This window comes from Scyliorhinus canicula, chromosome 9 (assembly GCF_902713615.1).
Source record: "Scyliorhinus canicula chromosome 9, sScyCan1.1, whole genome shotgun sequence".
NCBI classification, from domain to species: domain Eukaryota; kingdom Metazoa; phylum Chordata; class Chondrichthyes; order Carcharhiniformes; family Scyliorhinidae; genus Scyliorhinus; species Scyliorhinus canicula.
The window spans coordinates 140,515,458-140,539,610 of NC_052154.1; the positions used below are offsets into that span (position 1 = coordinate 140,515,458).

Consider the following 24,153-nt stretch of genomic DNA (forward strand, 5'->3'; position numbering starts at 1 on the left):
TGTATCTTGCCTACTGTCCTACTGTTTTCAGCCTATGTTGTGACTTGCACTATGCACCTCATACTTCACCCAGTTTCCTGAATTAAGCAGCATGGAAGCTTAATGACTCATTTAATTTAATGATACAATACTACCTAATTTAACAGTATCTTAACAGTTTTATACATTTATAAAACACGTAAAGCAGGACAAGAAGCAAAAAGTACAGATTTAAATATCTTTATTTGTAAAAGCAGATTTATATTCACAACATCTTTGCTTCTTAACTATCATTATGATCCCAGCTTTAATATAGTCTTTCCTTCCCATTTATTTATATAATTCCATCACACATTCTTACCATCATAAAGTCCATTCTTCTTTGTTATTTCAGAAATAATTTGAACCAACTATACCTGAATATTTGAATTGAATTAATCAAAAGCAAATCTAGGAAAAGGTTCTTAACATAAATGGTTGTCAGCATGTGCAGTGTTGATCATGAAGTCCACAGACATATCAATTCAGTCTGTTACAATTGGAATGTTTAGATAGGAAAAAGTACCAGGAATTAAAATTAAATAGATAGAAAGCTAACAAAATGGGGAAACAGGCTCAAATGGACAATTCCTGTATTCTAATATTTTTTTTTCATCCTGCACTGATGCGTTCCTGCATTTGCAAATTTGTTAATTTGACATATTGATGCGCCCATTTATTTACTTAAATAAAAATGATTTGCCTTCCCCAGCTCTAGGGTGCTGAAGCCAGACAGTATCCCACTCCTTCAATGATTGGTATCTAACACAATATTGAGCAGGGATTGAACCGGAGAACCTCTTGGTCTGTATTAGTCAATTAATATTTATGCATTAAGACCTTTATTTTAGGATGGTTGCCTCTATTGGGATATTAAATAAACCGTGAAAAGTATTTTACTTGCAAAACATGTACCGTTCATATTAGGGACATGAAATGTTTTCTGCTGAAATTAGGCACCCTAACCTTGTTTAGTTCAGTTTGCTTCATGCAGAATAATGACATTTGTTTTTATTCTGGTGGTAATGGTCCTTCCAAGACGAAACTCACAGGTTAGGAGCTATTCCTAGAATTCTACGACCTATTATAAATACATAGTCCCAAAACAATTCGCTTCCAGCTGGAATCAAAAGAAGTCAAAGGGCACAATTTCTATACTCGCATATATATATATATATATGAATGAATCCATCCTAGTATTGGACAAGTTATCACTCAAGAATGTACTTTAAAATTATTATTGAAATATCCAGGTTTAGAGTCAAGGAAATAGCTCAAGACATGACCATTATTGAGAAGATGAGGTTTTTGTTGGTACCTGAAGCTAAGGCTGGACTTTAAAACCTTGTATATTGTGACAAAGTTAAGACTTGCATGAAGGGGGAAGGAAATGGGCTAATATAGAAGCATAAACAATGAATCTTTAAGTCAGGACAAGTGTGAATGCAGCAAAAAGAAAACAGAATTGATAAAATAAGCAACAATGAGAAATTGTGCAATTATGAGAGATGTGGGGACTAAAAGAAAGTCTAGCAGACGAGGTATTTTGGACAATTTGGTTTGCAAGTGGGCTAGAATGCTTCAACGAGCAATTCACTTGTAATTTTGAGCGCAAGATAAAGAATTGTAAATTAAATTTATTTTTGAGGCAGATAACTTGGTAGTCAATCTGAAAAACACAAAAATGTATTTTTGGATTTGGAAATACGCTTGTCTAATTGTGTTCTGTTTGTAACACTGCGTGCACTCAAAAATGGTGCAGTTGTGGTGGAATATAGTGTGCCAGTTTATTCCACCCAGTTTACACCTATTGCAGAACCGGCCTGATTTTCCAAGTGGGAAAATGTTCCTGGCAGACAGAGCTCCTATCTGAATGTCATAAATTAGAGCTGTCACAAGGTCAAAGTAAACACCCAACCTCAGTGGTGAACACCATTCCCTGCTCCAATACACATACCATAGGCAGTAGAAGCAGTTAACCCTTTCATATAAATTTAGCAAATATATACAACAGTTACAAATATATTTTCTCAGTAAAGTGCGGACACCGACATAAATAATACATTTAGGAGCATATTTTCACAAGAGCAGTAGAGCAAACTAATTTTATCTATCTGGTAAGAGAACAGAACTATTCTATATATCCTGAGGAAATGACCCGTGTTCACACTGGGATCTTGCTCCAGTGTTCTGACCCCACTGCAGTTTGTATGATTAGTGGAAATTTATCTAATTTGCTCGCAGCTGGTAGATGGGTACTAAAGAGGCCCCTCACAGCAGTCAAGAGAGATTTGGGTATGTGGTGGTGGTGGTGGTGGGGTTAATCAATTCCTTTCAAAATTCTGCCCTATCTTTGAAGGCCCAGGCTGCTCTCTTATTTCTGAAAGCCTGTATCTCCAATCTCATTTGGTATTCTGGTCTTCAGAGATAGGCCAGGATTTTTACTGAGTAAGGAAAACTGCAGGGCACACAAAATACTAGCCCCCGACTCTATCCCCAATCATTAACCCACCTCCCACCCCCACCATCACCCATATCTCCACGACTTGCATGCAACATTTATCTTACAAAGGGCATCTGGGAAATATGTTATAAAGACCCGTAAATTGCAGAGAGCAAATTGATACAGATCCTGGCTTTTCTTCATGGGCTCTACTGGCCTGCCAAAAAGAAGAGACTTGCAAAGAGGCAGAACAGCTTCTATACCTTGGTTACATGGTCATGCAGTATTTACCAAGTCCCGAGACATCATCAAATGTGAAGTGCATCAAAGCCGACTCTAATCTTAACATCCAACTGAGCTTATTTCCAGCAGATGTCACTGGATAATGTGCAAGACCAGAACCCTGGATATTTTTTCTATGCTCCCTGACACTGTTCCAATTGCTGCCTGGAGGAGATCAACTAACCCACCTTGGATCAAGGATAAGATTCAAATTTTGGATCTTTCTAATTTATAGTGATCGGGAAGCTCTGCTGAATCATTGTATTTTGGATTATCAAATTTAAAATCATGGAAATGATGGCCCATTAAAATAATAATTCAATCTAGGGAATTAGAGGATGAATATAAAGCAGGCTGAAGATTTACAACATTACAGTTATTTAAGCTATTCATTCAATCAATTGTCTTCTATTTATTTCCATTATGGTTTCATATTCCAGGAAAGTAAAAATAACCCAAATATCCAGGCTGTCTGAAGTGCACTATTCAGTCATGTACACTGGACTCAGCGTTACCAGTACAATCAGGATCAGAATGTTGTATAGCAATCTATCTATAATGAATTCTGTGTTGTGTATTCGGTTTGTTTGAGATAATGAAATAATTTCGACCTCTTTCACTTCAGCTCAACCTTTACAACACAGAACGTCGGATCAGATGATTTCTTAGCAAAAGAACAGGTTTTTCTGAAAAAAGGTAACTTCTAATTTATGTCCTGGTAGAGATGCCTCTGATTTCAATTTAGAATCTTCACTTGAAGATCTGGAAGCGAGATTTCACCCCAAGTGCTTTATCTACTTCCTCCTTGGATTGAAGAGTGTGCCACTGAGCAATTGGTCTTCTGGGATTGGCCAGCATATCAGACCAGTGACGTAGATGATTTCCAGTGGCTTTGCAGCCAAGAAAGAGTTTTCCAATGGCATCGTTCTTTGACATCTTGTCATGATCCCAGACGGAGATCACTAACTGCACTTTCTGTTCGATGAAAGAAGAAACATAAAACAGAGGATGCAAGAGGCTTTAAAAGTGCATTTCTCACCTTTAAAAAAAATTCTTATGGATTTCAGGCTAATCAGGATATACATAGATACATAGAAGATAGGAGCAGGAGGAGGCCTTTTGGCCCTTCGAGCCTGCTCCGCCACTGATCACGATCATGGCTGATCTTCCAATTCAATAGCCTAATCCTGCTTTCTCCCCATAACCTTTGATCCCATTCTCCCCAAGTGCTATATCTAGCTGCCTCTTGAATATATTCAAAGTTTTAGCATCAACTACTTCCTGTGGTCATGAATTCCACAGGCTCACCACTCTTTGGGTGAAGGAATATCACCTTATCTCTGTCCAAAATGGTTTATCCTGAATCCTCAGACTGTGACCCCTGGTTCTAGACACACCCATCATTCGTAACATTTTCCCTGCATCTACCTTGTCTAGTCCCGTTAAGCCTCTATGAGATCCCCCCTCATTCTTCTGAACTCCAGCAAGAATAATCCCAACCTAGTCAATCTCTTCTCACATGACAGTCCTGCCATCCCTGGAATCAGTCTGGTAAACCTTCGCTGCACTCCCTCGAGAGCAAGAACATCCTTCCTCAGAGAAGGAGACCAAAACTGGTCTAGCACAGGGGCTGGTTTAGCACAGGGCTAAATTGCTGGCTTTGAGAGCAGACCAAGGCAGGCCAGCAGCACGGTTCAAATCCCGTACCAGCCTTCCCGAACAGGCGCCGGAATGTGGCGACTAGGGGCTTTTCACAGTAACTTCATTGAAGCCTACTTGTGACATAGAACATAGAACATAGAACAGTACAGCACAGAACAGGCCCTTCGGCCCTCAATGTTGTGCCGAGCCATGATCACCCTACTCAAACCCACGTATCCACCCTATACCCGTAACCCAACAACCCCCCCTTAACCTTACTTTTATTAGGACACTACGGGCAATTTAGCATGGCCAATCCACCTCACCCGCACATCTTTGGACTGTGGGAGGAAACCGGAGCACCCGGAGGAAACCCACGCACACAGGGGGAGGACGTGCAGACTCCACACAGACAGTGACCCAGCCGGGAATCGAACCTGGGACCCTGGAGCTGTGAAGCATTTATGCTAACCACCATGCTACCCTGCTGCCCCTAAGCGATTTTCATTTCATTTTCAGGTGTGGCCTCACCAAGGCCTTGTATAATTGCAGCAACACATCCCTGCTTCGATACTCAAAACCGATGAGTATTATGAAATGGAGATTTTTCAGCACCCATGTCAACACAGTGGAAGCCCTGCAGCGCAGATTGTAACGTTCCTACCTCTGGGGCAGAAGCTATGTTCAAGTCCGACATCAGGACTTGATGACCACTGAAGGTGCGTTCATAATGTAGCTGATTATCAGCCTTTAATTCCTCAAGTATGCTAGATGGCAGGCACTAAAAGCGGGAAAGTTTCCTGCTCAGCCATACTGCTACATTTTGCCATGCATAATCATGGCTCAATCCAATGGAAGTCTATGATTGCCATGCCCTTTAGCCTGCTATCTGAAGGAGGAGGAATGTCAACCCAAATAATTCTGAATCTGATGTGGCAGAATAAATTATGCTCAGCACTGCCCCTACAATGTGCCCCAGTTAGAGCATCAAAAGAAATCCCAAACTGCAACAATTGCAGTTTGACATAAAAGCAGAAAAATGCTTGGAAAGAAACTTAGGTCTGGCAGCCGCTGTGGAGCGAGTAACAGAGTTGACATTTCAAGTCCATATGACTCTTCAAAATGTTAACTCTGTCTCCCTCCCAACAGATGCTGCCAGACCTGTTGAATTTTTCCAGAATTTTCTGATTTTATTTCGGATGCCCAGCATCCGCAGCATTTTGCTTTCATTGTAGTTTTACGATGTGTGAGCAGACGTAAACATGTCAACTGAGAAATGCAACACAATTGTGACCAATCCTGTGCACATCCCACTCCGCACATCCATTCAGCTTTACACCAGGATCACTGCAGAACATTAAATTGTATTTTTTTTCATTTTCCACATTAGCTGTCATGTGCTCCCTGGATGAGACTGCAAATTTAATGCAGTCAGTTTTATGCAGCTCCTATGGGCTGTAGGAGATATAGTAAGATTATTTGACGTCATTTCACACAGCAATCTAATTTACAGCACACAGCACACATTAATGGGAATTCATCTGGACTGGATTGAAATGGAAGCCCCAGAGGTGAAAAGTAGTATCTAATTTGTGGTGTATTCATTTGTTCGAACTTAAAAATGATGCACATTCTGAGGTACAATTCCACAGGACCTCACTTAAGTGAGAATTCTTTTTTAATCTAAATATTGGGAGTCAGCAGGCTGTATCACTTGAAGACGTTATAACTGAGTTCACTCACATTCCAAATGGGTATCAGGATACAGGTAAGTACTCTCCAGGTGGAATTTTGAAAAGCACCAATTTTTTCATTGGCTGTGATTTTTTTCCATTCCCTAGCTCAGGAGTAATGAAGCCAATTGTAACAAGCACACATGAGACCAGGCTTGGGGGTGGGGGGAACAGCTATGTAATGGTAGCTTCCAACAAAAATAGGTATGAGTTGGTTAATCAGATGTCACTGCATTGACATTGCACACCTATGCGGTGAGTTGAAGACTGATAAAGGTATGAACAAGGGAGCAGCAGATGCACAATTGTCACAAATGTTGAAAGTGGACGGCCGAGAGATAGAAATAAGGAGGAAGCAACACAGTGCAAAATCTGCCCCTCTTCCAAACATATGGATAATTTGTTTGTATCACTGAAGATGCTGCCAGTGCTGTGTGATGAATGGAAATGTTTCCATCTTGAGTGCCCAGTGAATTAAGTCAGGACTATGTAAGTTAAGATGCTGCTGTAACAAAGTACAGATCTCAGAAGGACACTAATATATTTCTATTTCTACTTAACTTCTCTTTCAGTCAGCATATCAATTTGGTGAAATAGTGCTGAATTATTGGATGTTTTGTACAGGGATCGCTAAAATCAAGGCTGCTCAAGTTACTTTTGACTTTTTCATGTTCGACAGAAAGAATGTAACTTGCTGTACCTTACTCTTTTTAAAGCTTTCACACATTCTCCTCACCTGTATTTCTTCAAAGGTTACATCAAAGTTAAAAGATTCATTGAAGTATGGGTTCAATGTGTTCTTTTTAACTGTTGTCTTCTTCTTCTTTAACTTTTTATTATTGAGCATCAGGCGTATCTTCACATAAGGGTCTATAAAAAAGATAGAGATGCCTCAAAATACTTGTGAAAATAAAGTCCATCAGTCTCTGTTGTTTTCTATTTAGCCTTGTCGCAACAGTATGTGGTCACATTTATTTTGAGGACACTAGGTTTTAAATATAACCAAAAACCCTTCCTTTGAGTTGTGTTACATACATAAGCAAATATCTGAGAATGTCATAGAATCATAGAATCCCTACACTGCAGAAGGAGGCTATTCGGCCCATCGAGTCTGCACCAACCCTCTGAAAGAGCACCCTACCTAGGCCCATTAGCCGCCTATCCCCTGTATTGCCACCGAACCTTTTGGACACTAAAGGGCAATTTAGCATGGCTAATCCACCTAACTTGTACTATTGGATGTTTTGTACAGGGATCGCTAAAATCAAGGCTGCTCAAGTTACTTTTGACTTTTTCATGTTCGACAGAAAGAATGTAACTTTCTGTACCTTACTCTTTTTAAAGCTTTCACATATTCTCCTCACCTGTATTTCTTCAAAGGTTACATCAAAGTTAAAAGATTCATTGGACTGTGGGAGGAAACCAGAGTACCCAGAGGAAACTCATGCAGACATGGGGAGAAAGTGCAAACTGAATATATTAAGGTAAAAGATATAACAAGTATTCCTCCTCACCCCTTTTTCTCTCTCTCTCTCACAACCCCCCGCTGCCCCCCCCCCCCCCCCCCCCCTCCACCACTCCCGGCTTCTCTGCCCTGTCCCTTCTCCCTTGCCTTCCTCCCCCTCTCCCCATACCAGCATTTTCTACCCCTCCTCTCCTCCTCTCTCCCCTGCCCTCGCTCTGTACTTTCCTTTTCTTCCCTTCTCTCTCCTTCACCACTCTCTGCACAAGAGTTTCTGATCAACAAACTGCCAACTCACCATCATTTGTTTTAAGCTCTCAATCAAGACCAATTTCATCCCCACTACCTGAACAGAAAATCTTAATGGTTTGGGCTTGGTGTATCTCAATTTTATTTTTCAAAGATTGATATCACTACACTAGTAACCTAAGACCCAGGTGAATTTTCTGGGGGTATGGGTTCAAGCCCCACCACACCAACTGGTGATATTTGAATGGAGCTCATCAGTGCCAGCCTGATCTCTTAAACCCCCCCCCCCCAACCAACTGGTGATATTTGAATGGAGCTCATCAGTGCCAGCCTGATCTCTTAAACCCCCCCCCCCCCCCCCCCCCCCCCCCCCCCCCCCCCCCCGGCCACTGCAACCTCTGAATCCCCCAAAGCTCCAACTTACTTGTTACAGAGGCCTCACCCCACCTCATAAGGGCAGAGCACGCCGGGCCAGATCTCCAGCACAGGCAACCTAGCACCTGGGTACCTTGCCACTGCCAGCCTGGCACCCTGGCAGTGCCCCGGCCAGCCTGGCAGTGCCACAAAGCCACCCTTGCTGTGCCTAGGCAGCTGTGTCAAAATGTTAGGCTGGCAGTGCCAAGGTGCCCATGTGGCAGTGGGAGTGTCAGGGTACCACCCTGCATAGTGCCCAACCACCCAGGTTCCTCCGAAAGCCTTGAAGACACTCCACGTGCCGTTACGCCTGGTCCACGTTTGTGTGTTCCCCAGTGCTAAACGGCGCCATGGCGAGGTCTCCCAGACATGGGTATTCATTCCTGGGCTGGGAGAATCCGACACCAACATATTTAAGTGAACCCAACTGTTCACTTAAATATGTAAATCTCGCAAGATCTCGTACATTTCGCGAGGCATTGTAAGCATCACAAATCTTGCGAGAGGCCTTCCATCATACCCTAATTTTGTGAAAGTATTAACTTCAGCCAAACGTGCAGCCACAAGCATTTGGAGTAGGAGCTCTTACCGGATAAACCATCTTTATCCATTATCCTCAGATTCTTGGCTTCTAAAATTACAACCGTCAACTTGTTCGAAGTGGGAACATAACGGAGGGAGAAGCAGATATCACCAAGTCTCACTTGCTAATAAAGAAACCAAACAGAACAAAGTCATCAGCATTCAGACAATAGCATACAAGGAAAAAAAATATGGAAGCATTGATACCAAGAGAGCTTAGCAATCAAAAATCTCCTGTTGGCCCAAGGATTCTTTTGGTAATTTTGGCCATTTTTGATGACATACACCCCTTGGAGGTGCAAAATGTTTTTCTGTTTGGGCTTGAGTAACACCTCCTCGAAGATGTCAGCATTCTTTTCTTGAAGCAGAAAATAAATCTGAATGAAGGATTTCAGTCTGAACTGTAAATCTGTCATTTCTCTTTTTAGATGGTGCTAATCACCTACTATATATTGGCAGCATTATTTATTTTCCCATCAGATTTTCAATGGTACCAGTTTCCCAATTTTTTCTGACCCTGTTGCTGTGTTGCTTTAAGATTGTAGAATATCACTTTGGGAAACCTGGCAAACACAGAAAGGCAAAGACTGCAGGAACAGATGTTCCTGTTTCGCCAAACCCACACGAATGGACACCCTCCAATTTCCGCTTGACCTTCCTCACAGACCCTCCGATCTCCACCTAAGGCCTCCAGCTTCACTCCCTCCAAGGCCTGTGAGCTCCCCACCCTCCAATCTCTGATTCCACAGCCCTCCAATCTGAAACCCCACAGCCCCAGCCTCCAATCCCTGTGAACTATGACTATCATCCCCACCCTGGAACCCAGTATCTGACCACCGCTAACCCCCTTTCGGCTTGGGTTTGGATCAACTTGACATTGTAGCCTCTTCTTCAGTCAAGGCAAAATCAATCAGACAGGTTGACTATCAAGAGGGAAGCCTATGTTTTTGGAGCGCAGGAACAGCTTTAGAGGAAACTTGGATTTCCAGCTTGCTGTTACATCTCCCCCACTCCCTAACCACACCTGCTCTAGGCGGGTGAAAATTTAAAATCCCCCCTTTATTTCAGGGCTTTATTTAAACTTTGGTTCAACAAGTTATCAGTGCTACTATCTGTAGCTTGAGTAGTGCCCGTTTTATAAAGGAACGCAGATTTAGTCTGGGAAATGACAAGCCTGTCAGTGAAGATCTGTGGTAGATAAAATATTAGGGCTCCTGAAAATGAAATTACTGAAATCATTCTAGATAAAGAGGTAATAGCTGCAAGGTGTCTGCATGGATTAAGAAATGGCAATCATGCTTGACAAACATCAGAATATTTTATTGATGGAGGCAAAACCAAGTCAATGACTGAGAAGAAAAGCTGTGCATCTGAAAGATTACCGGAAAAATCCAAGTGACATGGAATTAGGGGAGTAGCAAACTGTCCGAAAAATTGGCTGGATGGGAAAAAACAATGGCGCACATTTTCTGGTCTCACCCATCGTGGGAATCGTTCCGGGTGTGATGGAAAATTTGACGGATCCATTGACCTCAGGCAGTAATTTCCAGTCTCAAGACTGGATGGACTGGAAATTCCAGCAGTCTTCTACTTCTGGTCTAAACCAAGGGCTGGTTTAGCACACTGGGCTAAATAGCTGGCTTGTAATGCAGAACAAGGCAGCAGCGCGGGTTCAATTCCCGCACCGGCCTCCCCGAACAGATGCCGGAATGTGGCAACTAGGGGCTTTTCACAGTAACTTCATTGAAGCCTACTTGTGACAATAAGTGATTATTATTATTATTCCACGTTAAGCCAAACCTCACTTTAACAAAACATCAGGTAGACAGGCTTCAGCTTAGATTTTTATTCAGATATCATGGAGTGGGACTTGACCTCACAACTTTTTCACTCAGAGGTAAAGGTTCTACCATTGAGCCACAGCTGGCACATTTGGGTCTTGAGGTAGTGGTGATAAACTTTACAGGTAATACAAGAATAGGTGATACATATAAAAGAACAAAGAAAATTACAGCACAAGAATAGGCCCTTCGGCCCTCCCAGCCTGCGCCTCATGGGACATGATTTTATAGATGGCACCCGAAAGTTCAGTGGAAAACACATCCCCACCGACACTGATTGCGCGGCAGTCATTTAATGCTCCAAATGTGTTAAATTGGCTGGAGACAGGTCTTTCGCCCCTCATTCGGGAGGACGTTCTGCCTTGAGAGAGCTTCTAGCTAATCTGATTGGTGGGCCACTCCATAGTTACAGCAGAACAAGTGGCAGCAGTGAGCAAGCCTGGGACTCCCCAGATTTAAGGTGTCAGGATCCAGGACCAGGTAAGTGGGGATGGCCCCATGGGTCAGTGAGGAGGCGAGGCCTAGGAAGGTGAGGGGAGAGGGGTGGGGCACCCACAGGGGACTGGCCTCAAGGAGGGTGCTCAGTGTGGAAAGGAGGCTATTGGAGGAGGAGTTCCCCCCTCCCTCCGACCTGAGGGCTGAGCAGCGTTTTTACAAACTCCCCCCCCCCCCCCTCCCCCCCCTCTCCTTACATCTGCTGCTCCTGAACTCCAGACCGAAAATTGAGGCTGAGTGGGAAATGACTGAGAGTGGTCATTAATTGCCCACTTAAGGGCCTTGGGAAAGGATGGGCAGATCATCCTAAGCCTTGACCGTCACCTAAAATGATGACTAATTCAAAGTGGGTGGGAGGGTAGTGGGAAGGTCATCTGGGGAATGTTACGGGCCCACCTGTATCTGTAAACCCACCAGCAGGCCGTGGTAAAATTCTGTCCATAATTGCATTTAAGACCAAAGGAAGCTGTCAAAAGATATTGATAAGATAGGGAGTGGATCAAAACATGATGATAGAGGGCAGCACGGTGGTGCAGTGGGTTAGCCCTGGTGCCTCACGGCGCCGAGGTCCCAGGTTCGATCCCGGCTCTGGGTCACTGTCCGTGTGGAGTTTGCACATTCTCCCCGTGTCTGCGTGGGTTTCGCCCCCACAACCCAAAGATGTGCAGGATAGGTGGATTGGCCACGCTAAATTGCCCCTTAATTGGAAAAAATTAATTGGGTACTCTAAATTTAAAAAAACATGATGATAGACATTAATGCTAGTAGGTTAGAGATGCTGAACTTTGGAATTATTTCAAAACCAGCAGCCGTACACTGACTGGATGGAGGTTCAATGCTGTGGAAAGCAGATGAATTTGGAGTACAGGCCAACAGAATATTATATGATTGTAAAAAGATCTAATAATATTCTAAAACAAAAACAGAACAAACAAAATGACTAATTGCTGGAAAATGGGAATAAAAGTGATAGGGGCTTGATGGCCAGCACAGTCACAATGGGCAGAAGGGCCTTCTGTGCAAAAAACTCTATGGGGGCCATTTTGAGCCTGTGTTTGCAGTCCGCGGGATTACCAATGTGGGCGGAAAGTGCGGAGAGATACGGGAAACACGATTCTTTCCAGAGAGATCACTTTCCGATTTTCCACGCCCCTCGCCCGTGATGTCATAATGTTCACGCCCACAAAGGGCAAAAAACATCATTTTAATGGTTTTGCATGCATTTTAATATAATTAGCCAGACCCCCCTGCCATACAATCCCCCCCCCCCCCTCACTAAATAGTCAAAACGCGCTCATGTGATATTATGTTGGCGAGGTTTACAATGGGTTTTGAAAAACGCAATTTATTCAAAAGGTTCCCTCAGGGACTATATTTACTTTTGCGCTCCTTGGGGAAGGGGGGGAGGAGCACGGGTTAGCACTGCCAGGTTGGTATAATGCCAAAATGGAATTGCCAACCTGGCAGTGCCAACCTGTGTTGGGTGACAGTGCCAGGACTAGGTCCTCCGGGCAGCCTCTCACATGTGTTGGGTAGGCCTGATGCCTGTGAGGGGGGACATGTGCCCTCATGATTGCAGTGATGGAGGGAGGGGAGGTGCTCACCCCAATGTCTGCAAGTAGGTTGTGGGTGTGAGGGGCCGCCCAATACCTGTTGTGTGTGGGGGGTGATGGTTTAGAGCCTTGTCACTTCTGCTGTTGTGGAAGGGGGTAGCTCTCATTGCCTTGAGGGGTGTCCTAACATTTATGTGGAGGGGGCTGAGGACATGCAGTTTGTGTTCTGGTCTTTAAAGATGGCACCCTGATCTCTTTGGAGCCGGACCTGCTGGCTCTATCAGGCCCTGCCCTGCCAGAGTGACAGTGTAAACCATGCCCATTCAGGTTTTATACTCTGTGAACCTGACTCATGGGTGAAAATAAACCAAGGTTCTGGTCTTTAAGTTTCTCTCACCTCTTCAGAAGGAAGAGGAGGGCTGGCAACTGTGACACGGTACTAAATATAAATCAGACCCTCAGGAGACACGTTGTGTTCATCGGCTGCCAACTGTTCTGACAGCTTATTTGGACAGAATTGTCCCCCGACATCAACTGGCACCATGGCAGACGATATGATACAATCCCGTCGGAACTTGAAAATCGGCTTCCCAATGCTGAGATTTGACAATGGGAATTTACGGTTCCGACAACTGTGGCGTAATAAAGGCATGTCGCGAGTACCACCACAGGTCATCGGGAAGCCCATATGAATCCCATTGACGAAATCTAAATTAACCCCTGACTGGAATTTCCCCCTCCCCCATCTTATGCAATCCCACCTCCCCACACCCCTATCCAACCCCCACAGCACACTGTTCTAGTGCATGTCTGGACCAATGTGACGTGCACTTGTCGGACTTACCTGGATGGAGGCCTGGGACAGCTCTCGGACAGTGGAAAAGATGACAGTTTCTATCACTTAGGTGTCCATCGCTCAGGTGGGCTCTCCAGCACATGAGGGCAGTCTGTGGTTGTGTGGCATGATGTGGTCATTGTGCTGTCGGGGCAAGACAATGTGGAGAAGTGGAAAAAGCAGGTGGATATGGAGACCGAGATGGGGAGCGGGGGACATCAGAGGTAGTAAGTGGGAGAAAGAATGAAAAGTTGTAGGTGGTTGGATGGGTGAGGTGGTTTATGGAACAAGGATGTGAGAAGGGCCATGGTGAGGTACGGACAGTGTGGGGGAGGGTTTCAGGTACGAACGGGCAGTTGCGGGAGCGGGGCTGTGCAGGTGTGAACAGGAAATTGGGGTATGCAGGTGCGAATGGGAGGGGCGGAGTGGGGGTACGAAACGGCGGCTAAGTGTTGAGGCCGGCATAAACACCAGAATGTTTCACGCTGGCGTCAACAGGACCCTTGGCCCAGCGATTCACTTATCTGAAGGGGGGCCAGCAGGGCACCGGAGTGCTCTGCGCAGCTCCAGCTGCCGATACGGCGCCCTGAACTTCCAACCGCAGGTCCGCGCATGTGCGCGGCAGCGGCCCCGTACAACATGGCGGACTCACACAGCAAGCCGGCCCCAAAAATATAGGCCCCCGCCAGATCGCGTGCGCCCGCCGATCGGTGTGCCCCGATCGGAACCCTGGCCGTCCTGACGGACCCCCCCCCGGTGACGGATATCCCCGCCCCCCCCAACCAGGTCGGCCGTGGCAACCGCCATTCCGAGTGCCCGCCGGGTGGAACCATGTTAGAACCACGCCAGCGGGAACTCGGCCAGCTGCTGGCGGAGAATCGTGGTGGGGACCTCTTTCAATGGCCCCCGACCGGCGCCTCCTCAACTGCGCTTGCGCGGTTGGCGGCGATTCTCCGATCCGCGGGGAATCGCAGGAAGGCATCGGACCCGATCGTGGGTCTGACGCCCCATTCTCCACCCCCGCGCCAAGTGCGATTTCAGCGTGGAGGCTCCGAGAATCCCGGCCATGATCCCTCGATGTTCGGGAACCAATTTTTTAATGAGTTACTCTTGAATGGCCTTCACTCTTGTTAAAACCCACATGGGTCTTAAGTGATAGGAATGATTAACTACCCCGTGGATCTTGCAGAATACAAGCTCCCCCAATAAGGGGGCGGGAGACCCTTAACAATTCTTGGCTTTGTATAAATAACATTGGCCAGTAAGGTACTTACTGGACAAGACCCAGTAGGGAACTACTGGAGCTGTATTTTAATGTTATTGTAAAATCAAGTAAGTTTTCATTTCGTTGCCCTTAAACAAAACCTCTGTTACTCTTGCCTCCTAATATTTTAAGCAATTTATCAGAGTGATCATCAGTTATTTATCAATTTAATTCCCTTGAATCGTGGCTTCGTAAGCAGGGTCTGTGAGAAGGACAATGGTATTCAAATTGTCCAATTGCATAGAAAATAGTAGCTTATTTAATTGGTTGCACAGTGGGCAACATTGTTGTAGGGGAAAATAATTTCTGGTAAAAAGGGAAAAGGACTTCCAACATAGCATCAATGCTTCACAGCTCCAGGGTCCCAGGTTCGATTCCCGGCTGGGTCACTGTCTGTGTGGAGTCTGCACGTCCTCCCCGTGTGTGCGTGGGTTCCCTCCGGGTGCTCCGGTTTCCTCCCACAGTCCAAAGATGTGCGGGTTAGGTGGATTGGCCAGGCTAAATTGCCCTTAGTGTCCTAAAAAATAAGGTTAATGGGGGTTGTTGGGTTACTGGTATAGGGTGGATACGTGGGCTTGAGTAGGGTGATCATTGCTCGGCACAACATCGAGGGCCGAAGGGCCTGTTCTGTGCTGTACTGTTCTAATTCTAATTCTAATTTCCTGTTATCTTTTAGAGTTCTAGCGCAGGATCTTCCTATCCCGCCAAAGGCAACGCCCTCCCCCTGACGGGTTCCATGACGGCGGGATGGGCTAGCCACTCAAAATGGCGACTGGAAGTGAGACTGGAAGATCCCGCTGGCAGCCAATGGTGAGCTGTTTCCACAGCTGGAAAACAAGCTGGAGGCGGGGGGGACTAGAAAATCCCGCTCCTAGTCCTGTGTATTTTGCTTCAAGCCATCTTTGTATGTTATTCTCCATTGAGAAAATCGTACCTCATCCTTTATCGCACAGGTTAGATCCTGCCATTCTTCAACCACATCTTTCAGGTTTATGGTGCTGAGTGGGATTCTCACTTCACCAATGACGTCATGCTTGGAAAATCTGTTGAAGTCATATACCTGCATCACCACAGTCTTTTCGGCAATGTCAGCCTGGCTAGCCTGTAAGGTAAGAAAAAGAAGCTCTTGAGGATATTAGAAAAAGATGCTGGACCATGCCAGCTAATGAGGATTATCAATGCAATCACTTAAACCGATCCTACTTTCATATTATTGTTCTTGTGCAAACTTAGCTTGTAATTGGCCTGCTGGAGCTCACTCCGAGAAAGCCGGCTGCAAGGTTGTTTGGCAGTTCATCCATGGAAACTAAAAAAGTCTGGAAGCTGCAAGAGAGTCAGGCGTGCAGAGAGAAAGCTCTCCGTGACATTCATGTTGACAAGTTTCAAATAATGTTCTATTTAATTTGACAACTAAAGACAGCATTTGGAGAATGTGTAAATTAGCTGGATCAGGAATCCAACCCATTTGAACTGTACCTTTAAAATCCAATTGGAGGCAGTGGATGGATCCTACGTAATGGGGAGTTTCTGGGGTTCGCTAGGAAATTCCTCCCTTTACGTTCTTGAAAGACCTCAGCTAATCGCAAGGCCGTTTAGGTTTGTCAGAAGGCCCAGCATGTGTTGCCCATCTCTAATTGCCCTTGAACTGAGTGCCATTATAGAGGGCAGTTAAGAATCAATCACATTGCTGTGGATCTGGAGTCATATGTAACTCAGACCAGGCAAAGATGAGAGTTTCCTCCCCTGAAGGACATTAGTGAATAGATGAGATTTTACAATGATTGTTTCATGGTCACCATTATTGAGACTAGCTTTGTATTCCAGATTTTATTAATTGAATTTAAACTCCACCAGCTGCTGTTATGGGATTTAAACCCATGTGCCCAAAGCATTAGCTTGGACCTTGGCATTACTAGTCCAAGACCTTAGCACTTTGTCACCATCTATCCTAAAATGAATTAAAATGACATGTTTTTTTTTACAAATAGCTTGAACCTAGTCTCATCTGTTGGTTCCTTGAGAAAAGTTTGGAAAAAATTTCCACCTATTCCCTACAGTTGTCATAAGTAGACTACATTTCTTGTCAGCCAAAACGTGCCCTTATTCCTGGTTTCAACTGTCCTCGACCAGTTCAATGAAAAATGCATAAATCCAACAAGCTGTAAAATATTTTAATGCACCTTGAAAGTGAAGCGTTCTTTAAAGATAGGATTTAGTGTTCGTCTGTAGACTTTAGTTTCAAATGTCTGTGTCTTTTCTGGGAGAAGATACACAATGACATAAGGATCCGACGTTCCTCCGAGGTCCATGGCCATTAAGTCATTAGCCTGTACAACTCCAACTGTAATCTGCAAGGGAGCATAAGCACAAGGAATATAAATTAGTGATTCCTTGGATCACAACTTGATGGTGCACTAACAACATTCTTGCAGATTTGCCACACCCAAACCGTAAGGTCAAATAAGGGGGAACCAAAGGGAATTTGAACAGAAGGCCTCATCTTGTCAATTCACCCAGATGGAGACGAGCAAAGAAGTACAGCCCTCACATTCAATAGATATTGTGGAGGTAAAAAAAAAGGGACAGACTTGACAGTATGGGTGCAGCTAAAATTGGAAGAATTTGGGGCTCAACGTATCCTCAAATTAGCATGTGAAAACCATGAGGGATCTGGTGGAATTATTATTTTATTTAACAATTTTCTATGATTGCAATTTTTTGTCTCCAATGTTTCTCTTCTCTCCATCCTTAAGTGCTACAGACTAGTTCCAGAAACTCCAGACACCCTTCACTTGCTTAGCTAAGTTGCAATTCTACATGTGCGAATCATGATGACTGTTCAGTGGTATAATTGACAGTGGAAAGAACCACTGCTATGTGTGATCTTGTCTTTCACTGATTTCGATATAATGCCCTTTCAAGTAGGATGTCACTGGGTCATGTTCAGCAGCAGAAATCCTGCTTGAATATCTTCCCACCCTTCCCATCTCAAAATTGAAAGGATATTTATGCTTGCACAATGTTGTGTATTCCCAGAGCAATGCTGAGATGCCACTAGTTTTAGTTTGACAACAGTGGCACAATTTAACGGAAACATTTTGATTTTGGGTGTGATTGGCGGAGTCTTTCTCGACAGGCGCGTTGGTAAGTTCGCGGTTTGTATTTAACGGCACTTAGAGCCAGAAATGAGCTCCCATGAGCTTCTCACTATTAATGGCTGAGTCGGCGTCTGATTCGTCAGACTCACGCCTCAGTGTTTCGCTGCTAACGAGAGCTGCTTTTAAACACTCCCTCACCACTCACTCTCAGTCAACACACAACACACAACCCATACACGCCGTCGATGAGAGGTTGTTGGAGGCCCAGCAGCAGGGTCAGCAATACCACCGAGGAGGCAATGGCTGTCAGTGTAGGCAGCATGACCAGGAGGTTTGCTGACCAATGTAGGGAGGAGACCAATGACCTCCATTGAACTCAAGGGTAAGTTACCACTTACATAAGAACATAAGAACATAAGAACTAGGAGCAGGAGTAGGCCATCTGGCCCCTCGAGCCTGCTCCGCCATTCAATGAGATCATGGCTGATCTTTTGTGGACTCAGCTCCACTTTCCGGCCCGAACACCATAACCCTTAATCCCTTTATTCTTCAAAAAACTATCTATCTTTACCTTAAAAACATGTAATGAAGGAGCCTCAACTGCTTCACTGGGCAAGGAATTCCATAGATTCACAACCCTTTGGGTGAAGAAGTTCCTCCTAAACTCAGTCCTAAATCTACTTCCCCTTATTTTGAGGCTATGTCCCCTAGTTCTGCTTTCACCCGCCAGTGGAAACAACCTACCCGCATCTATCCTATCTATTCCCTTCATAATTTTAAATGTTTCTATAAGATACCCCCTCATCCTTCTAAATTCCAATGAGTACAGTCCCAGTCTACTCAACCTCTCCTCATAATCCAACCCCTTCAGTTCTGGGATTAACCTAGTGAATCTCCTCTGCACACCCTCCAGTGCCAGTAGGTCCTTTCTCAAGTAAGGAGACCAAAACTGAACACAATACTCCAGGTGTGGCCTCACTAACACCTTATACAATTGCAACATAAACTCCCTAGTCTTAAACTCCATCCCTCTAGCAATGAAGGACAAAATTCCATTTGCCTTCTTAATCATCTGTTGCACCTGTAAACCAACTTTCTGTGACTCATGCACTAGCACACCCAGGTCTCTCTGCACAGCGACATGCTTTAATATTTTATTGTTTAAATAATAATCCCGTTTGCTGTTATTCCTACCAAAATGGATAACCTCTCCTGGCATCAGTTCCGCTTGCCACCACTAGAATTTCCAATCCCCTTCCCCCATAAATCACTGGCTGACACCTCGCATCCTCCCCACATCCGATCTTCGTGCTATTTCCTCAGAACCCACAGCATAAGCCTTTCATGTACAGGTGTGGTGCCCATACATACCATTTGTTATAGACTCTCCTGACCCATGAAGCATGTGGCTCACAATGACCTCTCTTTGTCCCCACTGGAGGAGATAGCCCATAATAAGCAGGAAATGGCCAAGATAGGGGCCAGAGTATTAGAGATTCCTGTCCTCACCCCCGATGAGGAATGGGCTCGGGAAATCGTGGAGTTGTCCGAAGAGAGAGCAGTCACTGACAGTGAGGTTAGCCTACGCCACAAAAGGAAAGGATCCATTGCCCCTTCACGCAGAAAAGCTGTCTCAAGTGAGTTGTTCATGTCAGACAAAATGATCCTTCCCTCTCATTGATCACATTGTCTCGCAGGATCTCCATCTGCCAGGGCAGCACGGTAGCACAATGGTTAGCACTGTGGATTCATTGCGCCAAGGTCCAAGATTCGATTACAGGCTAGGTCACTGCCTGCACGTTCTCCCCGTGTCTGCGTGGGTTTCCTCCGGGTGCTCTAGTTTCCTCCCATTATTCCCGAAAGATGTGCTGTTAGGTAATTTTGACATTCTGAATTCTCCCTCTGTATACCGGAACAGGTGCCGGAATGTGGCGACTAGGGGCTTTTCACAATAACTTCATTGCAGTGTTAATGTAAGCCTATTTTTGACAATAAAGATTATTATTATTATTATAATTAATGGGGCTGGGCCATCTGGAGTCGTTTTCCCCCACCACCCAAGTGAACAACTTGGAGGAGAGCTCCAAGGAGACCACCATTGACGCGTCACAGCTATCACTCCCATCCTCCACCAGTGCAGAGACACATGCCTCAGTGGCCGATATTAGTGGACAGGCTTCTGGGACACAATCTGGTGAGCACCACATAGTTGCTGATGGACATCAGGTGGAGGCAGGAACATCCAAGGGAGTCAGCAGTCGGAGGTCAGCTGGATCCCAGGACTCAGTTGAGTCCCAGTTAGATACTGATCCTCTGGATAAGGTTCTCACAGAGCTTATGTAGATGACAGGACTCAGCCGTGACATTCATGAGGGGAAGGTACAGCCGTGAGATTCTTGAGGGGAGGACGCAGCCGTGAGATTTTTGAGGGGACAACAGTCATGGTCCAGCAAATGCAAAGCCAATTGGAGGGGTCCCAAAGGCTGAGGGCACAGGAGATTATGCTGACAAAATGGCACACTGAGACCAGCACTGTTAGGGTGGTGACCACAGTAGAAAGCCTTGCGCACAACATCAGCATTTTGTGCGGTGGTGCCCAAGGCATGGCTCAGTCCGTGATGACCATGACTGAGAGCATCGACATCATGTCCCAGTCGATGAGGGACAGGCCCCAAACACAGCTGGACTTTGCGGAGGCAATGCAAAACATGGCCCAGTCACTGAGCACAACCGCTAAGTGCATCAACACAGTGACATAGACAATGGGGAGCTGCCAGGGCTGGAAGAGCCAGATGATGCAGAGGCCTCTGGAGCTCACTCCAGCAGCCCCTCCATCCATAGAGATCCCCAGGGCCCTACAGGAACCTCACACCGGTGCATCTCAAGAGCAGTGGACAGAACAGGGTGGCACAGCAATGCCAGTGACACTGAGCCCAGTTTTTGGCCCTCCAGAGGATGTCAGCCGAAAGGTATCAAAGGCCACAGGGCGTAGAAAGCAGCAGGCTGTCTCCACTTCTGAACCTGGGGACAAACCTAGACGTAGCAATGGACCTCAAGGATCATGGAGAGAGAGGATTACTGGGTGGGCAACTGGGCCGGGGTTGGGGGGGAGGGGGGGGGGGGTCCTTGGATAGCTTGGGAAATGCTGCACAAGTCCCTGCTTGAGCCCTGGAATGAACCGGGGTTGTATAGAAGTTCATGGGCGGCCAGATCTTCTGGGTGTGCGGCAGCCCCTTGCACAGGGGTGCCACCTCCAGCCTGTGTCGACGCTGCTGCCTTCTCCGGCATCGGACTGCCTTGGCTGCCACCAGCACTGCAAGGGCAACCTCTGCGGGACTGACATAACCAGCCATATTGTTATATCTGTAAGGAATTGAGGACAGAGACCAACAATTAGTTAGGGTTTCTACCTCAGCACCCTCGAATCCCGCAAGCTTCCTCAACCCGTACTTGTCCTTTTTCTCAGAGTGCTCACCAGCGAGCCAGTTTTGCTGGAAAACCCCACTCTGCATACTCACCCAAGGCCACAGCAAGAGCCCCTAGATCCCAGACCCCTGCCGGGAACATTAGGTAGACCGTGCTCAGATGCCTTCCCCTGATCCACACACTCACTGTCGGTTGCAAGAATGTCCCCCAGAGCTGAAGCTCAGCTCTTTAGAGTTTGATTGTTGACTGCTGCCTCTATTGTGCTGACACTTCTAGAGTTCAGGCACTGTTCAGGCTTCAAAGTTTGATTGAAATGCAATGTACCAATCATTGTCTGAGACATGGCACTTGTTCCCTCGAGAAACCACTTGAGAATATTTTGTTTATTAAATGGTCAAGAGTAACAAAGATTTCAAAATCATCTATGTAACATTCCACATATCACACTAACCATTAAACAAGAAGGAAACATCACTGTTCCATTTGGTACCAATACAAAACTATATCAGCTCATTTTCACAAACAAAAACACACGGTAGCACCCCTCACAGGACCCTCTACGGAAATGGATAATGTGTTATCATTTCCAGAACTTGGTCATAGAAATGATCTGTCCATCAATGTGTATCAGTGCTATTCTCCAGGAGCCGCAGCTGTGCAGGCCCTCCCACATAGTTCAATCTCATCGGAACCAAATCCTTCATCCACATATTCCATTGCCGCTCAAGGTGCAGTTGATCATCTGTAACTTCCAGCATGTTTAACCCGTGATTACGAACACTCACCACACCAGCAGCAAAAGCATCAGCAATCTGCAAAAGTATTTCTTCAACACCGTCATCAGGTGGCCCATTTGGATCAATGTCGCACACCAGGTCCCCGCAGCTCCTTTTTGCTTCAAACCTTCTGGACCCATACATCCCCCTGAACCCCGTGTTCCAGGGCCCAGGTATTGTCCTTCATTCCAGCTACCGAAAAGGAAGGAAACAGCAACAGCAGCTTCCAGGCATTTGCAACCACCAGCAGGAGCAAGTAGCAAACACAACCTGCAGCTGTGAAATGCTTTAACAACTAACATGGCCAATTCCTCTTAAGCCTGCTTAAACTGTGAAGCATGAGACTGCTCACAGTCAAAGGGAGTTAAAGTGACCTTCAATAAAGAACCAAGAGTGCACTGTCCTAGAAGTGTTTGGTAGGACAGACAGGCAACGGCTGTAGTTGCTCCTGTAATGGGTATTCACAATATTTAAAGATGGCTTGAAGGCCACACAGGTGAAAAGTCCCTCACCTCTCCCACAATCCAGGTGTGACCCACAACCTGGAACGCCTTAGCTCCCTGATCGAACCCAAACCCTCTGAAGGGCTTCTCATCCTTCCCCAAGCACTGGGGCAGTAGCTCAGTGCCCTTGAGTTGCATGCCGGAAAATGGAAATGGCTACTCACCTCCTCAGTTCCCCTCAGCAGCCATTGGGCAGCTTCATGTTTTTAAAAAGGAGTATAAATCTGGGTATTGGTCTTTCCTGGCACAGCCAGATGTTTAAAAGGCGCACCAGGTTTATTTACAGTCCTTAAAATATCTCAGCAATCATAAGATTTCTACACATATATTGACAGCTCTTGCTTCTGATCTCTTTCTGGAAGCTTCTGTTTACTTTAGACCTCAGAGAGTATACCAAGATTTAGTCAGTCAAGCACAGTGAACATGTGTCAGTCCACAGACTAACTTAAATCAAACACAGAACAATGAAACCATTGAAGTAACACACAGCAACTGATGCAGATAAAATCATATTCACCTCTTCCTTCTTAAAATCATAATCTAAGGAATATTGTAATTTTCCACGGTTTTCCTCGGCTCCATTCAGGTCATCCATATCTGGCTGTACCTGTAAACGACAATGAAAAAGCTGATCAGTACTGAACAAATCTGTCTACCTGAACCAGTGATGAATGGCCCACTGACAGCAACTTTCGGTGTCCACACGTGCACAGTAAAATCCAGAAATCCAGACGTTGCTACTTTTCCATATTTATACTGTTAAAGTACCTGCAGCCAACAATCTTTAGCAATCACTGAACTGATGAGAACTTGACCTTTTATGTGAAATTTCACTGTTTGAACCCCTAAACAGTTACAGCTCTAGGGGCAGGTTAAGCACAGGGCTAAAGAGCTGGCTTTTAAAGCAGACCAAGGCAGGCCAGCAGCACGGTTCTATTCCCGTACCAGCCTCCCCGAACAGGCGCTGGAATGTGGCAACTAAGGGCTTTTCACAGTAACTTAATTTGAAGCCTACTTGTGACAATAAGCGATTTTCATTTCATTTTCATTTCACCTCAGTACTGAGATGTAACTTAGGTTGGGATTGTAGCCCCGAATGCCCCTGGGGACAGGTGGGAAATAAAAGTGGATGGAATGGGGGAGGGAACATGCCAGTCACCTGCCTGTCACCGCTGGTATTTCACGAGCAATGCAGAAACTGTCACGCAGCCCACACACCTTTGTGCCATTTGAGGACCTTAAGTGGGCATTTAATTGTAATTTAAGGGCCTCCTCCCACTGCTGCTGACATTCCATCAATGGTGGGGTGTTCCCCCGTTACATCGGTCACCCTAACTGTTCTCAGCGAAGCTTCGCTATTTACCTGGCTGCCCGCCCTCCTCCAGTGCATTGCGCCATGGATTGACTGCTGTCCCAGCAATGGTGCTGCTGAGACTGGAGAGCTGTTGGCCATCTATTAGTCAGCAATGCTTGGAGGTGGAACATCCTCCCACATGGACGCTGAAGCTACTACCTCGGGCAGTTCAGTGTTTGACAAC

At 45.6% G+C, this 24,153-nt stretch overlaps 1 protein-coding gene across 4 annotated transcripts in view; it reads right to left on the bottom strand.

Moving 5' to 3' along the window:
• Nucleotides 1–203: 203 nt before the first annotated feature.
• Nucleotides 204–24,153, bottom strand: part of syt8 (synaptotagmin VIII) — a 93,297-nt gene continuing 69,347 nt past the window's right edge. For all 4 annotated transcript variants that reach the window (XM_038807782.1, XM_038807783.1, XM_038807785.1 and 1 more), the window contains 6 exons: nt 23,133–23,222; nt 16,993–17,160; nt 15,747–15,914; nt 8,832–8,949; nt 6,854–6,987; nt 204–3,718 (listed from right to left, as the gene is read on the bottom strand). In XM_038807782.1, the coding sequence (XP_038663710.1) occupies nt 3,494–3,718; nt 6,854–6,987; nt 8,832–8,949; nt 15,747–15,914; nt 16,993–17,160; nt 23,133–23,222 (903 nt within the window). In that variant the 3' untranslated portion in view covers nt 204–3,493. The remainder of the gene's footprint in view (nt 3,719–6,853; nt 6,988–8,831; nt 8,950–15,746; nt 15,915–16,992; nt 17,161–23,132; nt 23,223–24,153) is intronic.